At 40.0% G+C, this 25,320-nt stretch overlaps 1 protein-coding gene across 2 annotated transcripts in view; it reads left to right on the top strand.

Annotated features, from left to right (window-relative positions):
• Positions 1-25,120, top strand: part of ELOVL5 (ELOVL fatty acid elongase 5) — a 56,841-nt gene extending 31,721 nt beyond the window's left edge. For both annotated transcript variants that reach the window (XM_084625072.1, XM_084625073.1), the window contains exons 2-8: positions 5,469-5,534; positions 8,567-8,754; positions 18,534-18,611; positions 19,967-20,138; positions 21,923-22,047; positions 22,599-22,733; positions 23,257-25,120. In XM_084625072.1, coding sequence (XP_084481198.1) covers positions 5,477-5,534; positions 8,567-8,754; positions 18,534-18,611; positions 19,967-20,138; positions 21,923-22,047; positions 22,599-22,733; positions 23,257-23,388 — 888 coding nt within the window. In that variant the 5' untranslated portion in view covers positions 5,469-5,476 and the 3' untranslated portion in view covers positions 23,389-25,120. The remainder of the gene's footprint in view (positions 1-5,468; positions 5,535-8,566; positions 8,755-18,533; positions 18,612-19,966; positions 20,139-21,922; positions 22,048-22,598; positions 22,734-23,256) is intronic.
• Positions 25,121-25,320: the final 200 nt, after the last annotated feature.

Here is a 25,320-nt window from a genome sequence, read left to right as displayed (position 1 = left end):
AGAGGGGGTTGTAAGAATGTAAGATAGGGAATAATTAATGTTTCTACATCTTCAAAGAGCTTTAAATCCCTATATAAGGGGTAAGTATTTTGTATCTCTAGAGAGTGTGATCAAAATGTGGTTTGTCCGGGACTTGGATTTCCTAGATTCAGGAATATCACTAATTGTCAAATATAAGCACTTTATATAGGCATATGTTCATGGTTGCTCCAACCTTTATTTTCCAGTGCTAGAAAATGTCCATTAAAAGATCTTAAATATCACACAGATTGAGTTTTTACAACTTCATTTCTCCAGGAAATTGTTGTTGTTTTTTCTGAGGTGTTAGTAAACTTTTTTTTAATTTAATTAAAGAACTGCAGCAGTTGAAGCAGAGTTTAATTTTGTATAGTAACTGGCAAGAAACTTGAAGAATGTTCCCATGACCCTCTGAAACAAAAGCTGACTGTTTCAAAAGAAATTCATTTATATAATAGAAAAACAGAATGAAACTTTTTGTTTTTGTTTCTGCAGACTGACATCAAGGCTAGTTCATCCTGCATTTGTACCCTTTTATTCTACTACATGATGATAATGGAACAAAAAAGGTTACATTAGAGAAGCTAACTTGGTAATTGAGACTTCTGCAGAAAGACTTTCTACTGTGGAATGAGTTTCTCTTCTGTTTTGTGAATGGGACTGAAAAATAACTTCACTTCGTTTTCCATAGTTACCCACCGTCGCTATACTTCAGCACTGTGCAGTTTTTAAAATTACTTAGCTCTCTCATGTCTCTGCTACCCTTTTGCATAAAAAAAGATTGACATTATAAGTGTCAAACCAGTTTTGTATATGAATTCAGTTAATGCTATTAATTACTAACTTTTGATATGCTTCTTTTATTTGATTTTTTTTCTTTAAAAATATCAGAATAAGAAGCCGATTGTGGTTTATCAAGTGATGGTGTTATGTAACTGAATCTATTTGTTGTTAGATCAAAGTAATGGCTAATAGGATGAGCAAATAAAGATTTCAAACATAAAATTGATGGCCTACTCGGGCGTATTGCACCTTGGGGGTGCATCTAAAAACAGAATGACAGAAGATTTTCCCCATCAGCTGATTACCTTCTGGGAAGTTAAGTTCCCAGCCTTGTTCTATATAGCCTTTGTTGTGTTTGGATCAGAAACATATTGAAGCATAGCCTTTTCTGTTCATTTTTCTTATTCATGGGAAATCAGTATTTTAGGGTGTCCAGGACATTTATGTGGTCTCTGGTAATTTGCGTAGATCCAAAATTTTGATCTAATGTTAATATTCTGATGGAGATGCCCATGGCTTGTTTCAGTAACATTGCTTATAAGAAGATTGTATTGAAATGTAAAAACTCATCAAAAATAGTACTGGAAAATGGAGAAACTAATGTCATTCTATATACCTAAAATTATTTTAATCAATCACTTTATCTCAAGCAGGCTTCTACATCTGTATATGGTCCAAATTCAAAGAACATACTGGAGATCCTGCTATAAAGGGACTTTAATAGTTGGTCTCTCTAGAGCAGTGAGAAAAGATTGATGGAGTTGGGTGTTGCCTGTGTGTGTGTTCTACACACTCTTTTTTTGGGAGTGGGGGAAGACTTGAGATTCCTTCTAACTCTTCCGTCATCGGGCAGAGAGGGATATAGAGAAAAGAAAATACAGTGTAATTAGAAGTGGAGAATTTCATTTGTTTTCTTTGCAACAAGAGGTAGAAGCTGCCTTATCAAAAATGAAATTCCAACTCCTACTTGCCCTCTAGGCAAATATTGCAATTTTGAAATCTGTTTTGCAGCCCAGCGTGCTGGGCTTGGGACAGGGGAGTGCATGTATCATGTTCTTATCTTCTGCCATTTCAGTTTGGTGAACAGAATTCTTTGGAGTAGTATGAGGAATGGTGGGAAGACTTTCGTGTTTTCCCTCTTTAAGCGCTGGGCTTCAAAAGGTTATTGGTTACAAAAGCAGTGTGGTATCACTTTCGGGGGGGGGGATCCTTTTAAAACAAAAAAGCAAACCAAAGAAGAAAAGAGGCAGGTAATTAATGTCACTTGTGCACATGGGGAGTATTTCGCAAATCATTATCTAACATGGTGAGGTGAGAGATGCCTTTCCCCAGCTGAAAGATGGGGATCATTAACTTAGATCACTGAAGGGTTTCTTACTACTTGCCTTCTTGTTGGGTTAATGTCCTCACCTATTTTGGAGGCCTACTGCTAAAAGCACAAAGAGGTGTTGCCACCTGTTAAGATTTGTTTAAATATTTAATGTAAAGTTCTGTAAACTTTACATGGAACTGTAAACATTTAGAACAAGGACACTTCCTGGGATGATTTTTTTTTTTTTTTTATCAGCTGATTTAGAAGTTCTCTTGCCAGAGCTGTTTTGGCATCAGCTCTCAGCATTTGCCCTTGGGTTGTCTCTTCTTTATTTTTATTTTAAACATTGTGTGCAATGTTCCATTAGACTTCTGTCTCAGACATCCAGCAATGGGATTTAACCATCTCTGGTAAGGCTGTTCTTAAAATTTTCATTAGTTAGGGACTACGTGTGACTACGTGTATCGTTGCTTCAAACGGTCACACGTAGTGAATAAAAAAATAACAACATGTTGTGGGGGTTTCACTGTCTCTCCCCCCAGAAGCTGAGGATTAAAACACTAACACTGAAATTTTGAGAACTATATTAAATAACTGAAGAGACTACTTTAGCAGCAGGTAAACAGTGAGCAAATTACAGCCTCATGAGCAAAAAGACCATTTTGTGAACAGCTGACTATGGCCAATAATCTTTTTTGCAGATTTCAGGCACTGTACTTTGACTTTTAGACGTGTAAAACACTTCAGCAGTGCCGCTTCACAATAAAATGCCAGTAACACATACTTTATATTTAGGAGGCTGATGACCTTTTGACCCCTTCTCTGTATTGTGCTTTCTGGTTCGGCTTTATTCTTCTGGTTATTTTGCCATTGTAGAAGTTGTTAGAACTGGAGCTTTCATCTGTTCTAGTAAGTTGTGTCTTCCTTCTCTCCTCACCCCACTCCCTCTCCCCCAACCCTCCACACTGTCCTATTCTTTCAGACTTTCAGTCAGTTTAGTTTTATGCTGCTGTCCATCACTGCAGAATCTGAAACCTTCCACATGGCAAAAGCGAAGAGTAGTGGACTCTATGGAGTCTCTGGCTCTTCCTTTCTGATTGATTGGGAGGTTGTCTTTGTTCAGTCAGTTTGTTTGCTCCATGGGGGGGGGGTTGTTTTTTTGTGGAGGTGGGGGGAAGGGTAATGTTGTGGAAGCCGCCCATTGCAAGGAAACCGCTCCTAATTAACTGAAAATGTCTGTGAAGTTATTAAAAATTCCACACACACCCATACATTTCACACTTCAACTAGTATTTTTTACTTTGCTGTTCTAAACCAAACACAGCACTTGAGTATTGCCAGCTCTTATGACTTTTATTGTGGGTCGCATGATATTTGGTATCTTGCATAAAGCCCTGCAGCACGTAGCTCCCCACCCCAGCTCGCCTCTACCTCCCTGGGCCTGAGCACGAAGCAGCCTGCTTCTCAGCCCTCCCCGGCTTCCCACGTGAACAGCTGATTCGTGGGAAACCTGTGGGGGGGGAAGTGGGGAGGTGGAGAAGCAGAGCCGGGCGGCGCATTCAGGGGAGGAAGCGGAGGTGAGCTGGGGCCAGGCGCGGGGCAGAGAGCTGCCGGTGGTTGCTCTGCACCCACCAGATTTTCCAGGGAGTCGGTGCCTAAGGCACCACTTCTGATGTTTTCGGTGGGGGGAGCGGCCGCTCCTCGTGCTCCCCCCCCCTAGCTACACTACTCTGGCTCTTAGGGGTGGGGCATGTTGGACATGGTGGCCCACGAGACCCTCCTGCCTGGTTCTGGGGGCAGTCGGGGAGAGGGGTGAAAGGGGTAGAGGTCCGGGGGGGGCATCAAGGAATGCGGGGGGTTGGATGGGGCAGGGGTCCCCTGGGGGGCATTAAGGAACGCGGGGGGTTGGATGGGGCAGGGGTCCCCTGGGGGGGGAGGGGCATTAAGGAATGCAGGGGGTTGGATGGGCCACAGATCCCCCGGGGGGGTGGGCCACAGATCCCCCGGGGGGTGGGCCACAACCCCCTCATGGGGTGAGGAGGGAACCGGTTGTTAAGATTTTGGCAGCTCATCACTGACCTTAACTGTCTGTCTGGACCCTGCTGATGCAGTTCGTTAGTGAGTCTGCTCAAAGAAGGGTAGATTGAAGCATGCCAGGGAATTGTTAGTGCCCGTCAGCAGGCTACACATGGATGCTTAATTTGTGGCAGGCTAGTGCAGGGTGGCTTAATTTAAATCACAAAGTGGAAAGCCTCAATTTGAATTATCAATTTTTAATCTAATTTCCATTTGTGCTTCAGTTATTTTCTAAAGGAAGGTGCATTCTTGTAGGTTGATATAACCATTAAAATATGTTGATTTACAACTAAATAGAGCCTTTATGTTGGACTTGGTAGCTTTTTGCTACCAAGGAGGGTACACTGTTATATAGATTTAGTTAAGCAGCTATCTAGCTTAATATTTTAAGATTCTTACTAATTGTACAATGTTGGTATGTTAGAAAATGGTGAATAATGTATTGCTTATTGACTAGATAATTAACTTTTTGCTCATGAATTCTGTAAAGCTGCATTAAAATGGTAACTGAAATTTAATTAAACATGCACAACAGCATATAAAACTTATTTATTAAACAAAGCAACTTTAAATGTTCAGCATACATAAACGTCACTGTTTTTTCCTTCCCCTTAAGAGCTGGAGAGTAAGTTTTCATGGTAGCTGAGTCATAAATATTAATGATCTAAGAACTGAGCCAATCAGAGTTCAGGTAGGGAGAAACTATAAAATAGGAGTATGAGGCCATCCAGGTGGGATCAGTGGATGACCCTGATGAGGTACATGCTGGTGTCTCTAGAATCAGAAGTTGGTTCGCAACATCAGTGGTGACTTTGCCAGTCTTTCGCACCTAGTAGGACAGCACCCCCACAACCCCTCCCCAGGATCAAGCTCTTTATCCATATATATACCTTTGTGCCATATTTATAAAGCTTGATCTCAAAAGTTATTCCGTGCCCCCTCCTCCCCCCGATTCTTTTTTTATAGAGAAGTAGCCTTTAACTCAACATTTTGGTTTCATAGCGGCTCCTGGATTCAGCACATGTATTCTTTATTGAACTATATTGGAGGTTATGATAAGATTAAGGCCTTAACATAGTTTACATTAAATTCAGATTTAATTTTAAATAGGTTGATTTTTTTAATAAAAAATTATTTAAATAACAATGAAAAAATACAATTTAAATCTTTTTTTCTGAAAAAATCATTTAATCCAACATGGGCTAGCGTGGGTGGATTTACGCTGTAGCTTGCCATGACCATTATCACAGAAATAACTTTTCTCACTCTGTTTTTATAGGCTGTACAATGGAATCCCTGGATCAAACAATCAATAGCTACCTGGATGTCTGGTTCGGGCCAAGAGGTAAGTTGTTTTATAAATATGTACATTTAATTTCTAGAACCAATGTTCAAATGCAGATATTGGAGTATAGAAACTGCCATAGTGGAAGAGATTGGCCCTCTAGTATCCTGAAGCTAATAGTAGTTTGTGTCAGCTGCTTTGGTGCCCATAAACACCCAATTGTGCGAAACTGTGATGCTCAGAGAAGAGGGCTTCTGATGCTACTGAGCGATCGGCTTATGACTTGAAGAGTGAGAAATGACAGACCTTGAAACTTTATCTGAGCTAATATACTGCAGCTGCTATTCTTATTCCTATAAATGTCAATCTGTTTTTTGGTCTTACTCAGCTAGTTGCCTCAACAATACCCTGCAACATGAAATTCTTCAAATTAATTAAATGTTGCATGAAAAATACCCTGTTTTTTAAGTTTGTTCTTCAGGAAGTACCCTCTTGTAACGAGGGAGAGGATAAATAGGGATGTCTGAGTGGTCTTCAGTAACATTCATTAATTAAAATGACACTATCTTATCTCCTCATTTTCAAATGAATAGTTTTGTTTGGTCTTTTATATTTTTTTCTCATGTCCCTAATGCCTTATGCTCCTAATCTGTTTTGCTTACCTTCTTTCATTTTTTTTCTTTTCTCCTTTTTGAGATGAGATGATAAAATGAATACCATATTCTAGCTGAGGAGGTTCTATCTGTTTTATGTACTGGCTTTATAATATGCTACATATTTGTCATGTTTTGAAAACATTGATCTGAAAAAAAGTACATCAAAACAGTTTGCAGGCTTTCCCTCAACCTCCACAAAGCTTTAAGGCTTCATTTTAGGGCCTCATTAATGATCTGGATGATGGGATGAATTGCACCCTCAGCAAATTCATGGATGACACTAAACTGGGGAGAGAGGTAGATATGCTGGAGGGTGAGGATAGGGTCCAGAGTGACCTAGACAAATTGGAGGATTGGGTCAAAAGAAATCTGATGAGGTTCAACAAGGGCAAGTGCAGAGTCCTGCACTTAGGATGGAAAAATCCCATGCACTGCTACAGGCTGGGGACTGACTGGCTATAAGCGGCAGTTCTGCAGAAAAGGACCTGGGGATTACAGTGGATGAGAAGCTGGATATGAGTCAACAGTGTGCCCTTGTTACTAGGAAGGCTAACTGCATATTGGGCTGCATTAATAGGAGCATTGCCAGCAGATCGGGTGGAGTGATTATTCCCCTCTGTTCGGCACTGGTGAGACCACATCTGGAGTATTGTGTCCAGTTTTGGGCCCCCCATTACAGAAAGGATGTGGACTAAATTGGAGAGAGTGCAATGAAAATGATCAGGGGGCTGGGGCACATGACTTATGAGGAGAGGCTGAAGGAACTGGGCTTGTTTAGTCTGCAGAAGAGAAGAGGTGAGGGGGGATTTGATAGCAGCCTTCAGCAGCTTGAAGGAGGGTTCCAAAGAGGATAGAACTAGGCTGTTCTCAGTGGTGGCAGATGACTGAACAAGGAGCAAGGGTCTCAAGTTGCAGTGGGGGAGGTCTAGGTTGGATATTAGGAAACACTATTTCACATGGTGGGTGGTGAAGCACTGGAATGGGTTACCTAGGGAGTTGGTGGAATCTCCTCCTTAGAGGTTTAAGGCCTGGCTTGACAAAGCCCTGACTGAGTTGGGGTTGGACCTGTTTTGAGGAGGGGGTTGGACTAGATGCCTTCCTGAGGTGTCTTCCAACCCTAATCTTCTAGGATTCTGTATCTACACTGCAGTCATGGGGTGTGATTGCAACTCGCACAGGCATACCTGAGCTAGCTTTAATGGAGCTAGCTCAAGTATCAGAGCAGCTGAAGCTGTAGCTGAATGGACATCTGCATGGGTTAGCTGTCTGAACAGGTGTTGAAGGTTGTGGGTGGGCTTGTGTGGCCTGTGCTGCTGTGGTTTTAGTGCTCCCGAGTACAGCTAGCTCAGCTAGAATAAAGCTACTTCAGGTATGTTTGTGAGCTGCAGTCACACCCTATGACTGCAGTGTAGATTGCCCCCAGACTGCAGTATGGCTTCTGAGCTCCACTAAAATAGAGCTGGAGCCTCTTCACTGCCACAGGGTGTCTAAACTGAATTGGTGTGAGCTCGTATTAGACTGTTTTTTGATCCCATTATAGACAGGCCTCTATGGAATGGGACAAGCTGACAACTTCTCCGTGACTATTTCTTTATGTGTATTTCAGTTCAAAAAGCGATTTTTGTAAAAAGAGGGTCATATTTGTTTGAATATTTTTATATCCATATCAAATTTGTTCAGTTTACTGTTTAAAAATGTTTTGTCTACTTGCCAGTGTTACAACTCTCCCTGGAAATCAGACTGTCAATTGGGCTGTTTTCCTTCTCATGCAACACGAATAAAAAGGTTCCAACAGCCAAATTATGCTGTAACACTAGTGTAAAATCAGCGTCCTGTTTGGGTTTGCACTAGTGTAACTTACTGCTTGGAATATAGTGTGTGATGCACAATAAGGAATCCAATTCCCATTCCTAGCCATGCTGGCTCCTAAGGACTAGCAGAAATAAAAACCGTAAGAATGTACTTTTGTTAATACAGTAAGCGGAAACTAGCTATGTTGATATATTAGTCTTTCAGGGAGAAAGGAAGAAACAAATGGAAAAACAGCATGGTGAAGTTATCTGTTTTAAAACTTATTCAGAATCTTCTTCTGTCCCAACTACCAAAGATAGATTTCAAGTAATAGTTTAAAACACTTAGCAGCAATAACTCCCTTTTGAAAGCAGTGTTTTCTTTGGGAGCAGCATTACTTGCTTTTTGCTTAGCGACAGTGTGATTAAATGTAACCTTGCTATATATGAAAGTTATTGTGTAATTAAGAACAATCAGCATTTCTTGTAAGTTTTTATTTGCTGTTGTTCCATCAAGCATTTTCTTTCATTCACATTGGTTCACGTTAGGTGACTGAGAAAAATGTTTTCCTGACATAGTAACAATGTTTTAAATATTTCCATGTACTAAATCTCTGTAGTAAATTTTTTTTTCATTCTATTTCAGATCCCAGAGTAAAAGGATGGCTTCTTCTGGATAACTATATACCTACTTTTATCTTCTCTGTCTTATACTTATTAATCGTATGGATAGGACCAAAGTACATGCAGAATAAACAACCATTCTCATGCCGGGGAATTCTAGTGGTCTATAACGTTGGACTTACGCTACTGTCACTTTATATGTTTTATGAGGTAGGAGGGTTTTTTGGTGGTGTGTGTGTGGGGGTTTTTTTGTTTTTGTTTTTGTTTTTTTTGCAGTACCCTATTTAACCCCCACTTACACCAGAAACCTGTCTGTTGTGCATATTGTTGTGCTAAACTTGGTAAAATAACTGCAGAAATGTTGCAACAATTCTTCAGAGGTGTCTTCTCCAAAGAAAATCACCATTATTACTAAGTTTCTACAAGCACTTCCATTAATACCCTCGAGGATGGTGTGCAAAATCTGTACAGACCCAACAGCAAAATAAGTTGTTCTGAAATGTGAAGCTCTCCTTCAGCACACAGTGGAAGAGGAAAACTCAACTTTCTTGACTTGTTATAGTCTACAGGTAAACCTCGGTAGTATTTGAGTAGTTCCAAACTACTCTCCTAAAAAAGTACCACAGTCAAGCTGTTCTAAGAATGGGTAAAAAGAAAAGGAGTACTTATGGCACCTTAGAGACTAACAAATTTATTTGAGTATAAGCTTCCGTGAGCTACAGCTCACTTTAGCTTATGCTCAAATAAATTTGTTAGTCTCTAAGGTGCCACAAGTCCTCCTTTTCTTTTTGCGAATACAGACTAACACAGCTGCTACTCTGAAACCTAAGAATGGGTAGTTGTATCACATCTCACTAGGGAGTGTGGAATATAATTTTTTTTAAATGTATTACATCCACATCTTAATCTTTGCTTTTGCACATTTGAGAATCACATGTTCTGAATCATCTTGGTTGTTCAGAAACAGAAATATGTTAGCACACTTGGGATTCCATTGTTTTAACAAAGTTAAAACCAGATTATTTAATATAATTCCTTAACTTTGGGTGGTACTGTGTGTTTGTTTTATTTTACAAGATAGAGATCCAGAAACTATAAATTCTATCCTATCCCATCAACCAGATCAGTAAGAATGTTCACAGTTAATATGCTGGGGTTAAATTTTTTTCAGTATGTACTTAAAGTAATTAACTTTGATTTCTTTTTTAATATTTTAAGCTTCATATCACTTAAATAATTGTGTAAATGTGATAGGTATATGTATGATAGGTATGTGTATTGTTACTCCATGCAAATATGTTTAGTGACAAATTAAGCATAAGCAATATCACCACAGACTTCATGACAAACATATTAATTTATGGAACATAGATTCATAGATATTTAGGTCAGAAGGAACCATTATGATCATCTAGTCTGACCACCTGCACAACGCAGGCCACAGAATTTCACCCACCACTCCTGCGAAAAACCTCTCACCTATGTCTGAGCTATTGAAGTCCTCAAATAATGGTTTAAAGACTTCAAGGAACAGAGAATCCTCCAGCAAGTGACCTGTGCCCCATGCTACAGAGAAAGATGAAAAACCTCCAGGGCCTCTTCCAATCTGCCCTGGAGGAAAATTCCTTCCTGACCCCAAATATGGCGATCAGCTAAACCCTGAACATATGGGCAAGATTCACCAGCCAGATACTACAGAAAATTCTTTCCTGGGTAACTCAGATTCCACCCCATCTAATATCCCATCACAGGCCATTGGGCCTATTTACCATGAATATTTAATTACCAAAACCATGTTATCCCATCATACCATCTCCTCCATAAACTTATCGAGTTTAATCTTAAAGCCAGGTAGATCTTTTGCCCCCACTGCTTCCCTTGGAAGGTTATTCCAAAACATCACTCCTCTGATGGCTAGAAACCTTCGTCTAATTTCTAGTCTAAATTTTCCTGGTGGCCAGTTTATATCCATTTGTTCTTGTGTCCACATTGGTACTGAGCTTAAATAATTCCTCTCCCTCTCCGGTATTTATCCCTCTGATATATTTATAGAGAGCAATCATATCTCCCCTCAACCTTCTTTTAGTTAGGCTAAACAAGCCAAGTTCCTTGAGTTTCCTTTCATAAGACAAGTTTTCCATTCCTCGGATTATCCTAGTAGCCCTTCTCTGTACCTGTTCCAGTTTGAATTCATCCTTCTTAAACATGGGAGACCAGAACTGCACACAGTATTCCAGGTGAGGTCTCACCAGTGCCTTGTATAACGGTACTAAAACCTCCTTATCCCTACTGGAAATACTTCTCCTGATGCATCCCAAGACCGCATTAGCTTTTTTCATGGCCATATCACATATACAAGTGCAGATTTCTTTGGCATTATAGTAAGTGTAGATAAAATTCCCATTGCAGCTGATCTCTTCTCTTCTAGTGCTCAGAATAACACTCATATTTTCCACATGACATTTTTGTAACAGGGTAGGGGGATGGCCTAGTAACCACTAAGAAGTCTTTTCCATTACTAATGTCTGATTCTGTGAACTTAGAGCACTGGACTGAGACTCACGGCACTGGGTTCTGTTCCTGGCTCTGCCAGTGAGCTACTGGGTGACCTTGTGCAAGTTACTTTCCCTTTACAGCTTCCCCATCTGTAAAATGGGGATAATGATACTGATCTCCTTTATTAAAGTGATCTACTGATGGAAAGCACTATACAAGCTAAGTATTATCATTATTATTAATTCATTTTTTTACTTAAACGTTATTCCTTCACACTATTCCATATACAATATTCTGTAAACTTTATATGATGTAAAGCCTTTATAGTTATATTACAGTTGAACTGCTTCTCTTTTGCATAGCAATCTCCCTGCTTATTAAGCACCATTTGCCTTGTCAACTCAACTAAATCAAATGCATGTTTATATTTTTTTAACACTTGCCTGGCATTACTCATGTGGCTTGGAAAACTGCCATAAATTCACATAGTCAGTGTGAGTTCTTTGATCTGGTGAAAGGAAAAATAAAACCTCACCTGTAGGCTATATGATCAGTGACTAGAGCTTAAATTTAAAAACTGTCTTTTGAACATAGTCTTTGCTACTGCAAATATATAATGCAACTTGATTTTCAGTGTTAGCATTATATTGAGTGATCTTGTTATCTGTGTGAAAATATCCATTCAGCATTGTCTGGCCAGACTACAACTTTATTCACTTAAAATATCTGGAACTGCCCAGCAAGAAATTGTACAGTGCAGCTCAACATCCTTTCCTTAATCGCTTCCATTGATTCCCAACCATGTCCCAGCTATCTCGCTGCTGAGACCCCAATGTCCTCCCCTTACTTGAGGTGAAAGGGGCTGGAGGTTGGCTCTTCTGTCCAGATGTAGGAGCCCCAAACCCCTATTCTTCAGCTCCCTTAAGGGATGCCTTCCTTCAAATCCTTTCCCAATCCATTTTATCCAATAACTATATCCTTTCCATAGAGTACCTGCTCTGGCATCTGTCATGAGCTCTATGTACTGAGGTGCAGCATTACAACCTAAGTCCCTTACTCCACCCGACTGGATCCCAAACTTATTGTGGGGAAAGACAAAAAGCCCACCCCGCTTCGGCCAATCTGGCAGCGAGGGAAAAATTCCTTCCCAGCCCCCCAGGGATAAAGGTAACTAGCAAAACAAATCAAAAGGGAACCTGGTCCTTTTGTCATTTTCATGGGTGAGTGAATGCTGCCAGCCTGATCCCTGTAAAAGAGGAGCTCTCTGGGGCTCCATGGGGTATAAATCAGACATGCCAAACCCACAAAAATAAACTGCAGAAATTGGGCGCTTTTTTTGTTGTTGGCTTAATTGGCTTGTGAGTTGCTTGTTGGCTAGTTTTTGGCTTGTTGTAGCTTTTTGCTTTTTTTTTATCAGCTTCCGGCAAGCAGGAGCAAGGGGCGTGGGAGGGTGGGGGGGAAGAGTCAAGGGTGCACAGCGAGCCCACCACAGTCCCAGACCGCAGGCCGGGCGGGATCTAGTCACATAGAATGTTGGGGTTCTAAGGGATTGGGTTGTTTTGACCTCGTTTTGAAATAGGATTAGCTTGATTTTTGGCTTATTGTGAAAGTCAGGGTGATTATTTACCGTGTCAAAGTTGGCAGCTGTGGTATAAATACTCCCCAGATGTACACTCTTACAGCCAGCAGGAAGGGCAGTGCAGTGGCCTTCTCCTGGCCTGGCCCCAGCTGCACACTGTCCTTCCTGTCCATCTCTGTAAGCTTTCCTTCTCCCTACCTGTTGTAGAGGAGCCCTTAAAGGGAAAATACCTCTTTTCTTCCAGCTAGCCAGACAGAGACCTCCCCCCCGACCCTGTGTGGTGAGCACATTAGTGGGCGTGATATAACTATTTTTATAAACAGGCACCCACAAAGCTACAGTGCTACACAGGGTACTGAGGCCATTAACATTTAACGTATGTTTTAGTAAATTTTAAATTTGGTGACTTAGCGTTTTGTAACCTAAACTACATTATATGTATACAGTGCATTTCTGTTCAGCACCTAAGAAAACTTCTAGGGTAAAGAAAATCAGTTCTTCAAACCCCTGGATAAACCCCTTTCAATAGACTCTGCATTGTGTCCATATTTATGTAGTCCTACAATGGCAGAGTTGAGGGCAAGCATAATAATGGTGTGCCAGCTAAGACCCTGAACCTGTGAAAAATTTCACATGGGAGAAGTCCTACTGACTTTGGACAATTTGCTTGCTTAATATTAAGCCTGTGCATGTTTGCTCCATACCACCAATGTTGACAATTCACAATTTCACTGTAGGAGAGCATCTCTTTTGCTAACGAGACGTATCAGAATGTTCATCCTTTCCAGCATCCTGTTTGAAAAAGTAGTGCTTTTATATGAAATTTGGCAATAATGTACTATGGACACTTCATTGTATATTCATATTTGACACTTATGTCTACGACTTTTTTAAGTACATAAAACATTTAGCAGCTTGCAGTTACTGTACCTGATATTGTATTTGGAGTCTTGCTGCAATTTAATTATTGTGAGTCATGACAGGAACACCATTTGCTAATCTTGTTTAAAAGAATGAGTTTTCTAGAATCTGAGATAATTGGGTCAGCATACAACTAAGTCAACATCCCAACTAAGATGTGATTAAACTTAACCAATGTGGCTTTCTGTCCTTTAGAACTGAGCACTTATTTGTAAAGACAAATTTTTACACACTTTTTCCTTCAATTTGCTTTCGTAGCCCTGGTCTACACTTGGGGGAAGGGGATCGATCTAAGTTACGCAACTTCAGCTACGTGAGTAACGTAGCTGAAGTCGACATACTTAGAAAGACTTACTGCGGTGGAGACACCACGGTAAATCTGAGTCAAGTGCTGCCGCTCTCCTGTCGACTCTGCCTGCGCCTCTCATGGCGCTGGAGTACAGGAGTCAAGAGCGCTCGGGGGTTGATTTATCGCGTTTAGACTAGACGCGATAATTGATTCCTGCTGGATCGATCGCTGCTCGCCAGTCCGGCGGGTAGTGAAGACATACCCTTAGGATCAGAAAAATAAGTTTGAGTTTTTGCCTCTTCTCCATTTTCACCTAAAATTCTTGTGATCTGAAGTCCCCCTGTTCACTTGTATTTGCCAATATGCAATATCTCTGGGTCCCTTGTTTTAATTGGGAAAGCTTCCTGACAGCATGGAGACTAAAGTTCTGTGTTTGTATCAACAGAGCAGCAAGTTTGTACATATTGCCTCACTAACGTGCCTCAGTCCAGACCTTCTGTTAGTGCAGGTTACACTGTACAGTTTTATTTTGTGCAGGGTCTTTGACACAAACAGTAACCCCAAAACACTTTATAAAGTTCAGTAATACAATTACAACATTAAAATAAAAATGAAAGCAGAGAGGGAGAAAGTAACAGGCCATAACCAAGGGACAAAAACAAACTCTTAACTGTAGGGTCTTCACTTGATGTTAAAGATTCTGCTTTGGTTTCTCAGAACTAAATGACCATACTGTTAATTTGGAGTAGCATTTTTAAAAATTGCCTTTAGAATAGTTAACTTTGTGTAATTTAAACATCACATGCTCTCTGTATTTCTGCTGGAAACTGCTCATTCATTCCGCTACAGTCAGTCTTTTGTAGACAGCTGCATTTCATAAGAAAAGACCTGTCCATGATCTAGCATTGACAGTGTCATTAGGAAAGAGTTGAACTCCACTTGGGTTCCTGCCATATTGAAAGTACAGCTACAGGACTTCCCTAGTTACAGCTGAAAAGTACAGAGATTCATAGGTCCTAAGTGGTTAGGGGACCTACCTATGCTGTAAACACAAGATTAGTGATTCCCAAGTGAGTCAAGACTTATTGCAGAGCCAGTCAATACCAGCGGTAAGGTGGCCTAGCCTCATCTCCTGTAAACAGAGAGTAGGTGTGGGAGACAAGTTAGTAAACTGTTGTTCATCAAGTGATAGCACAGAATTGTGCAGGTCATGTAGACCGTAACAATATAAACAATGTTTCATTCCAGTACTTGCAGCTATGTAAATAATACATTTGAGAACAATTACTGGTCCGGTCAGTGTGTCCCATGTGTGGCTAGTTCCTTAATTGTCCTTTTAATGTGTGCTGAAGTAATGTAGAGCTAATGAATGTGGCTAAAAGAAACTTGAGTAAGTTAGCAAAAGCAAGCATGGTTGATTATTTTTCATGTTTTAGAAAAAGCAGAGCATATTGTGAGCACTTCTGGAAACAAATGAGTAGTAAGTTATTTGAAATAGTCTCTGACTACAGGTCCGTCCTTGCCTTTAAAAGGCTGCATCAGAACACCATTGGTCACTTTACTTAAGTGGAAGAAACTTCATACCAGGTTTAATTACAAGTTTAAAAAAAACCTGTTTGGATTGCACTACTCAAACATACCAATTACTCTGGGAAAATAAGCTGATGGTATGTAGGGTTGTTGACTAACTGGAATAAATACAGTGTAAATGTTGTGGTTAGTCCATTTTAATGGCCCCTAGAACGATGAGAATTATGTAAGCTTTTTCTGCACAATGTGCTGAAACAAGATTTTATGCTACTTGACTAACTTGAGGATGCTAAAGAATCCATATAACTTTTCAGTCTTCAGTTATTCAAAGCTCTTTTCCTGCTGTCATAATTATGGTCTCAATGCAGCACCCACTGTGCAGATATGAAGTTGGTTCTTTGGCATGCATCTGCTTTTAAATGTTTATGCACACAGAGATCAGGGGTCTTCTCTTGGGTGAGAAGTACAATAGTAGAATTGTATTTTCCTTATGGGTAAGCAGTTGGTTAGACTGACATAAAGCAGAATAGATCGATATATTGCTATTGGAGGTTTTTTAGCTTATCGCTCCATGCAAGGCTGAAGCTGTCCTCCGATAAGAGTTTCTCATTTGTGTTATGGTGATGCTCAGTTTGATTCTTTCACCCATACATTCATAAGAGGACTCTAAGTGTATGTACTAGTGTATCGTTAATTGCATGCTTTAAATGGTGGTGTTAGTGTTGAAGATCAAAAATGGTGACACAAACTGACTTCGGATTTTGTTTTGATTTTTAAAGTAAAACTGTAACTGTTCCAAAGAACTTCACATATTTTGGAAAAAAAAAAAATTAGGGAGAAAAGTGATGCTCTAGTTGTGAAAAAATTGACATTAGAAAGGGGCAGGCCATTTAAGTGGTTAACTTCTATAAGGTATAACTAGGACTAATTTACTACCCACTCTCCAATTCTGAGGTACATGCAAGTAAATTAACACCTCTTATCCTTATCTTATTTAACTACATCATTTTCAGTGGTTATGTAAAACTCTTTGTAACCCAAGTCATCCCTAGTGACACTGGCAGGGAAACCCTATATTAGCACTTTGTTGGCAAGTACTGTGATTGTTCTTGATAACCCAGTTCCAGCATGAGTGTGGATGGGGCCAGAAATGGATGACTCTTGTTCTGAATACTCATTTCTGAACTTTTTTTCCTTTTGCACCTGGAAATTATCTAAATCAGTTATCACTCTTCTTTTTTTAAAAAGAAGTGCCCAAAATGCCAAACTTTATAATCACATGGATAATTTAATAGAAACATGCATGGGGGATGGGGAAGACTGCTGGGAATCTCTGGGTATGTCTACCCAGTGAGCAGCAGCCCAAGGCAGCAAGTCTCGAGCTCAGGTTGACAGACTCGGGCTTACAGGCCTTTCATTATGGAGCTACAAATAGCTGTGCAGACATTGGAGCTCAGACTGAAGTGCGGACTCTGAAGTCCCTCCTCAGGCTTCAGAGCCTGAGCTCCAGCCGGATCTGCAATGTCTACACAAGTGTCAGGGGTAGCCATGTTAATCTGTATCCACAAAAACAACAAGGAGTCTGTTAGTCTTTAGGGTGCCAACAGATTTATTTGGTCATAAGCTTTCGTGGGTAAAAAACCACTTCTTCAGATGCATCTGAAGAATGCATCTGAAGTGGTTTTTTACCCATGAAAGCTTATGCCCAAATAAATCTGTTAGCTGTGTAGACATTTTAAAGACTATTCTTAGTGGAAGCCTGAGTTTGTTGACCTGGGCTCTGAGTCTCGCTGCCATTCGTTGTGTAGAGGTACCTTATGGAAATCTCTACACTGCGATTTAAAAACCTGCCTCTGGCCTGTGCCAGCTGACCAAGGCTCCTGGGGCTCAGGCTAAGGGGCTGTTTCACTGCAGCGCAGACTTGTGAGCTTGGGTTTGAGCCCTGGCTCTAGGATCCTGTGATGTGGGAGGATCCCAGAGATCAGGATGCATCCCGAGCCCAAATGTCTACACCACAGTTAAACGCCCCTTAGCACAGGCCAGCCGCAGGTGGCTAATTGCAATGTAGGTATACCCTACAAGGCTAGAAGCAGTCAAACACAACCCATTCCGTTCAAGAGCTGTAATGGGAACATAGTAGCAAAGGAAAAATAAATGAAAACTTACAGCTTGGTTCAAGCTGTTAATGTACATGTGATGGGGGTGCCCGAATCTTTGTAATAGTAATTTGTGTGTACAAGTCTTACCTCACACAATGCCAGGAAATCGATAACCACCTACATAACGCAGGTAGTCATTTGGCTGGCTGGAACAAGGCAGCATTGAAAGGTTTAATATTTAAAGTAATCTTGAAGAATCAGAATGTAGCAGAATACTGTACTATGGACACTTCATTACATATTCATATTTGACACTTATGTCTACAACTTTTTTTAAGTACATAAAACATTTAGCAGCTTGCAGTTACTGTACCTGATATTGTATTTGGAGTCTTGCTACAATTTTATTCTCTTCATGTTTTCAGACAATAAATCATTCTGAAAATGTGAATAATTTGACACAATGGAGGAAAGGTGAACTACTTCCAAACAAGTAAAACAGTTAACATGATTTGAATTCAATACCTCTTGAAGTATTAGGCATGGGGAAAGCTTTGGTACAATGGAAATGTTCAGGTATTATTTTTGCCATCAGAAGGCACTGGGCATGCAACATAAGGGCTGTAAAACTCCAGCAGTTTTCCTTTCCTAGTACATACACTGTGCACATAAAACTTAGTATCTTTTCTTCAAAAAAGACAAAACTTACTTTTTGTCAATTTTCTGCAGAAGTGGGGCACTTAATCAGCTAAAAAATGTTTTTGTGCTCTAAAATAGGTTTGTTCAAAAACACACACAAATCTTTCAAAACTTGATGGGGATGGGACCTTCACCTGTCCTGTTTAGTCCAGGACACAGTAATTGGAGCAGGAAGGGTGGTGGGGAAAAATATGGAACTGTTGTTAACTTGGTGTTCAATCACTACCATGATTCAGTTACTATTTGGGGCTTAAATTGTAACCTAATGTCACATTTAGATGTCCCGGAATCGGTCAGTAATGCTGCGGCCATGGTTCAGGTGTACTGTCAAGTGCAATATTTTTATCAATGATACCTTATTCTTTCATCTTGTCAGCTGGTTACAGGAGTATGGGAAGGAGGATACAATTTCTTCTGTCAGGACACACACAGTGGAGGTGAAGCTGATATGAAGGTAACATTATTTGTTATAACTCTCAATTATTACTTTAAATTTTCTCTTTGCAGATGAGTGAAGAGCAGAACAGGATTTATCTTTATCCACATTAAACAGGCCCTCCCCCTTTCCCCCATTGTATTCAGTGCACAGAAAGTACATGTTGAAACTTGGCAGTTAGTCCCTAATATGATCTAATCACTAGGTCCCTACCAAATTCATGGCCATGAAAAACGTGTCACAGACAGTGAAATCTGGTCTCCCACTGTGAAATCTGGTCTTTTGTGTGCTTTTACCCTATACTACACAGATTTCCCAGAGGAGACCAGCGTTTCTCAAATTGGGGGTCCTGACCCAAAAGGGAGTTGCAGGAGGGTCACACGGTTATTTTGGGGGGCTCATGGTATTGCCACCCTTCTGTGCTGACTTCAGAGCTAGGCAGCTGGAGAGCGGTGGCTGTTAACCAGGCACTCAGCTCTGAAGGCAGTGCCCTGCCAGCAGTAGTGCAGAAGTAAGGGTAGCAATACCATACCATGCCACCCTTACTTCCGCATTGCTGCTGGTGGCAGCTCTGCCTTCAGAGCTGGGCTCCTAGCCAGCAGCTGCTGCTCTCCAATTGTTCAGATGTGAAGGCAGCGCCTCTGCGAGCAGCAGCGCAGAAGTAAGGGTAGCAGTACTGCAACCCCTCCTACGATAACCTTGCAACACACGTCCCCACAACTCCTTTTTGGGTCAGGACTCCTACAATTACAACACTGTGAAATTTCACATAGCTGAAATAATAAAATTTATGATTTTTTTTTTTAAATCCTATGACTGCAAAATTGACCAAAATGGACTGTGAATTTGGTAGGGCCCTGCTAATCACATTTGGTATTTGAAAAGACCTCCTGAGGCTGGATTCATGTTTGACACCTACTATGTCCATTACTGCGGCATCTGGATACACTTAACATTTTAAAAAATGTTTTAAAATGAGTTTTTTATAACAACTCTTCTCCTCCCCACACCTGACCACCCTGCTGTGAACTGCTTTTCTCCTCTACACATCATAGAAGTGTTTTGCTGAGGATGGGGGATGTTTTCCACAGAGAGCAAAACAGGAATACATTGATGAAACATCCTGCCTTGTGTCTCAGTGCACCCTAGGCGCACTTTAATAGCCTCATAAAATATTTTCTGTCATCCTTCCGTCTCAATTATAGCTGCCTCTTTAGACTCATGTCTCTTACAGAAAACTTGAAGCAAGGAATGTGCTGAGCTTTCCAATGAATCGCCATGAATATCTAGAAGTAGTGAGATGTGTTCTGTTGACTTGAGAGAATTGCAGGGACAACTCGTGAATTTCTTATTTTTCCCTCCTCTCTGTGTAGATCGTACGTGTCCTTTGGTGGTACTACTTCTCCAAACTCATCGAATTCATGGACACTTTCTTTTTCATTTTGCGAAAAAATCATTACCAGATCACTGTTCTTCATGTCTATCACCATGCATCCATGCTGAACATCTGGTGGTTTGTTATGAACTGGGTGCCTTGTGGTCACTGTAAGTACTATGGAGGAGAGAACCTACAAGAGACCTACGTTGTTTTATTTAAGGCCAAATTGTGCCACAGGATGCATATTAGCAACTCACATTGGCTTCAGTCTCAGAATCTGGCCCATCTTGCTTAAAATGCAGCAAAAAAAATTAAGGTGCTTTATTAAATTACAGGGAGTACCAATAGTTGCAGGTATGAAACTGCCTGTAGGCCCTTCCTGCAATGACTGAACAGTGGAAGCATTTCGGTGTAGACAGAGAATGTATTTCCTGTAAAACCTAATCTATTTGCCTGCTGCTGTAGAGTGGCTCTGACACCTGTCAGAGTGTCAGCTGTGCTTACTTGCTTTTACAGCACATGCAAATATTCAAGCAAAGCTTCCAAGGAGAAACAAGTTTTAAGTCAGGCTTCGAAGCCTGTTGCAGGTATGTGTAAAGTGGCTAATTGCTGGAAATCAAACCATGTCTGAATCCATCAAACTTTGCTCACTCAGGATGTCTTTCCCTTTAATTTACTCTAGTCTATGGGTGGCCATAACAAATTATTTCAGTTAAAGTCTTTGTCCCATGGGCACTCATGAACTTGACTGTATGCTCTTTTGCCTCTTCCCCTGTCTCCTCTTTTTTTTAAAACCTTACTAAATACTGTTGGCCTTTTGCAACCTCACTTGGATTCTTTTAATTTCATTTGCTTTTAACTGACCTTGTATCCCAAATGTGTTAGCATAAAAATATGGGGGAGGCGACAGTAATGTAGAGGGTGGGTCAGTGATTTTGTTGATTAGACCTTAGCATAGCTTTGCTGAAGGAAAGTTTATATAGGATCAGTCTGTGTCACCAACGTGGTGTGCATAAGAAATACCAGTTGTGTGAATAGAAAAACTGCAAAACCCTCAAAACTCTTCTTGCAAGCAGAACAGTCCAGAAACTGCACTTATTTCTTACTGTCAACATATGAGCAAGTAATATTTAACTTCAGAAGCGTGCATGTGTAACTATGTTGTTGTAGAGCAGTGGTGCAGACCCCATTGGAAATCTTAGACAGAGGGTCGGCAGATCACAGGTTGAAAACCACTGTTCTAGAGAGAAGTCAAGCACCTATTTGTATTAGCTTTACAACAGTAAAAACCGCACAATCACACATTTAAGTGGTCTTAAAAATGCTTGATTACTCCCTGTTTATATTGGGTTTTCTTTTTTTCAAGCTAGCTGTTCTACTCAGGCTTTGATAGCATATGCAATTTAGTGATAGGCAGCTAAAACTTAAAATCCTTTAATGACAGAGAAGCCATTGTAAACAAAGGCAAATAAAGTGGGTAAATTGAGCTTTTGAAAATCCCCAGAATATTGTCTTGTAACCAAAAGCAGACTCCTAGTTTCAGTGGAAATGCCTAGCAAAGAAGGATAGGTCTAAAATTAGACCTGTGAAGCTTTGGTTTCTGGACATGTTTGTGCACCTCCCCCTCTTGCCTCCTCAATTTTTTTTGAGCAGAGAGAGTTGAAATGAACAAGAACCCTAGTTGGATAAGTGGAGCAGACAGGTAGGCGTGGAAGGTTGGCACAAAATGCACTGATCGTGTGCACAGTTACAAAGGCCCCTGAGCTTAATGCCTATTTGAGAGTCTGACTCTCTTTTAGCCTTTAGTTTTGGGGAAACTGATTATTTAAAAAGGTCCTGATGATGTTTAAAAAGTCACCTTCTGTGGCTGTCCATTTTAGCACTGTTCAGGTTCCATGTGCCAACTTGTGTTGTGTATTAAAATACCCTTTCTTCCCCTCTCTGTCTTTAGCATACTTTGGTGCCACTCTTAACAGTTTTATCCATGTCCTGATGTACTCCTACTATGGGTTGTCTGCTATTCCAGCTATGCGCCCGTATCTGTGGTGGAAGAAATACATCACTCAGGGGCAGCTGGTGAGTTGTTCAGTTTTTGGTTCCCTGCCAGACTTCTCTGGATCTGGAGGAGCTGTTTTTCTATGCCTGTAATAAAGGGAGGGTCTCCATAGTGGCCTCAGGTAAGCCAGCACAGATGTCCTATAGGAGGGACCCCAGGAGAGCCACCACATGCTATGGTCCCAGGTAATGTGACAGTGGATTTCACCTCCCAGATCTTTCCACGTTCCACCAATCTTGAACCTGAATACTTCATTTGGATGGGTGGATTTTACCCTTTTAATCCATTTAAGAAAAATAACTCCTGCACAGGATTCACTAAGTGCTTTGAGGTGAAGCAATATTTGTAAAATAAAGAGCTTTCAAAAATAACAAATACAGTATTGTGGTCTGACCAAAGGTCTGTCAACAAATGTTTACTAAAAATCCCTATTCCTGGCATAAAGGCAAAATCTCTTCAGACTCATTTTAGCAACCATTTTGACTTATTTAGAAATTATTTCACTAGTTCTTGGTCTGTTGGTTTGTTTCCCCTTTTCACTACTATGCTTTTATTTTTTTTCATCTTTCAGATTCAATTTGTCCTAACAATCTTCCAGACAAGTTGTGGTGTTGTTTGGCCATGTGCCTTCCCTATGGGATGGCTGTATTTCCAGATCTCCTATATGATTTCTTTGATTATCCTCTTCACAAATTTCTACATTCAGGTAAAACAAATGTTCGTTCATTCATTCATTCTTTACACCAATCTTATTTGAAAGCCTTGACACATGTGGTTTTCCCCTCTTCAGTATAAATGTTTTTTCACTATTGGCACTTGTCAGCCCTTCTTCATGTTGGGGTCCCGTATGCTATATGTGCAGCTCAGGGAGATTAGGAATTTGAATAACATGATCATAACATCTAGGAAATTTCTCCAAATCTTGACTTGTAAAATAATCCTTTGCCAGAAATACATAAAACTATTTGGAACTGTTTGCATTGACGCTTGCTCCCCCCCCTGCCCCCCCCCCCAAAATACAGAACACTGGCATGCTAGCATTAAGTCTCTGGCTCAAAAATTCAGCATAATAGCTACTGGAAAAATGTATCTCTGAATGTGTTGAGGGCTTAGTGTATATCGCAGTAATCAGGGTCCTGTGCTAGGATGTGCAAGTCAGTGCACATGTTTAATTGCTCTGAGGGAACAGGCCCTTTGTATGTGACTTTGTGCACATCTATGTATTTTAGACTTACAAAAAGAAGGCATCCTCCAGAAGGAAAGAATATCAGAATGGCTCTACAGCCGCTGTGAACGGGTACACAAACAGCTTTTCTTCCCTCGAGAACAATGTGAAACAAAGAAAACAAAGAAAGGATTGAAGACCAAACTGAGAAACCATTTTGATACCACAGACAACAAAATAATCTGATTGTAAGCACAATAAGAGTTGTGCACTGATATCCTAACAGCTACTGTAACTATTCCTGCCTAGAATAGTGTGATTTATGTAGGACTTAACCTGTGCAAACACCCTAGAAACTGTATACAGTTAAAGTTAATAATTCTAGGCATCACTGACCCCGCTATAGACTGTGGAAGGGAGTATTATTGTAGTATATGACACTGCTGTTGCCTTACTAGTGACTATAATAGGTGCTGAATTATGATTCACAGTTTCAAAACACTGTAATCCAAACTCATATTTTTTACTGTAGATTATGCATGTGATTGTAAATGTAATTTGTACAATGTTGGTTTCAGTAGGTAAACACACATGCCTTAAAAAAAAAAAAATTGAAAAAGCAGGGCCCAAAGCTTATTAATGCTTTGAAAATTAGGGTACGTTTCAACTTTGAGTTGATTGACATTTTAATAAGTCATTTAGAAAAATCCACTGATCGGTTTACTGTACTGTGTGTAGTGCATAATATTAAGTATCTCCTACACGTTACAGTGAAATTGGAAATAGCGCCTTTAGTTTTGTATATTTGGCTTTAATTGACTAAGCAGTCACAATCAAGATGGAAGTTTATTTTACCTTTTTAACAGATCTTATTTTTTTATTTTGCATAATGCTTAAGCAGGCCAGCAAGACTTAAATATTAATTGTCTCTAAAAGTTCGAGGATATACAGGGAAACTACATCCTGGTTTTTTATTTCTGTGAATTGCTAAATTGCAAAGCAGTTCTTAATACTGGAAACTGCCAGTTTCAAGCATTGTGGTACCACAGCCATATTCATGTTTCAGAAGTGACTGGATAGTCTATGACCTTAGTAAAGTTCTTTTAAAAATGAAGATAAAGGATGCTTTTCAAATGTAACTATTCATATTTAAGTTGGCATTTGTGTTGCTATTTGCATAGCATACTTTGTCATTCTTAAAATGTGCCTAGCTCACAAAAATACTTTTTTTCCCAGAAAGTAAAATTAAACAGATTAAGTCACACAGAGACAGATCAAAAAATAAACCTTTGGAAATGTGCTGGAGATGAGTTTCCTGAGTGTAAGCTGTGTAGATCACCTGTAACTTTTTGGCTTATCTACAGGTTTGTTTAGAACTGCTTGTTAAAATTCCTATTAATGTAAAATCTTGCCTTGCACACATGAGGAGTCAGTTGCAAATACCACCTCTATAGCTGGTATGTTATCTACTATCGTGGAGTTTAGATTATGAATACATTTATTCATTGAGCTCAGAACATTTAACTAATCATGCAAGACATCCTGTTGGTCATTTGCTTAAGTTTGTATGTTAACTATTTTATTTGATATTTATATAAATATCAGTTTTACCATCTTTAACTTTTTTTTAATTTTTTGCACATCTGTTAGGGAAATAATGAGTTTTCCTGTTAGCCTTGGGGGTTTTCTTTACTTGTTTTAAAGGAGACACAACATCTGTTTACATTTTACATTGTCAAAGCTTGTGTGTCTTCATTTCTAGGTACTGGTTTGCACAGTCTTTACATATTTCAGTACAGCAGCTGTAATGTTCAAAATACGCTGTCTAAGTGTGCTAGAAATAAACCCTTAGCTCATCTGAATATACCTACATTGTTAATGTTTGACATTGTTTAATCATTAAAACATTTTTGATTATCTCTGGCCAATTCCATAGTGCTTTATTTTATGGATTTGATACTGCACCTTATTTTGTATGATGCTAAGAGAGAACTATCATGGTCTTTAGAAATAAGGGGGAACTACAAACACTTACAGAAATTTCACACGCATACATCAAATAACTAACTCCTTACAAGAAACATTGACAGCTACCAAACACATAGCAGTTCCTTGGCTATAATTGTAG

The sequence above is a fragment of the Lepidochelys olivacea genome (genome assembly GCF_965140295.1).
Source record: "Lepidochelys olivacea isolate rLepOli2 genome assembly, chromosome: 3".
In the NCBI taxonomy this organism is placed as follows: domain Eukaryota; kingdom Metazoa; phylum Chordata; order Testudines; family Cheloniidae; genus Lepidochelys; species Lepidochelys olivacea.
Note: the sequence above shows the minus strand (reverse complement) of the source record. Positions and strands in the feature narration are given on the sequence as shown.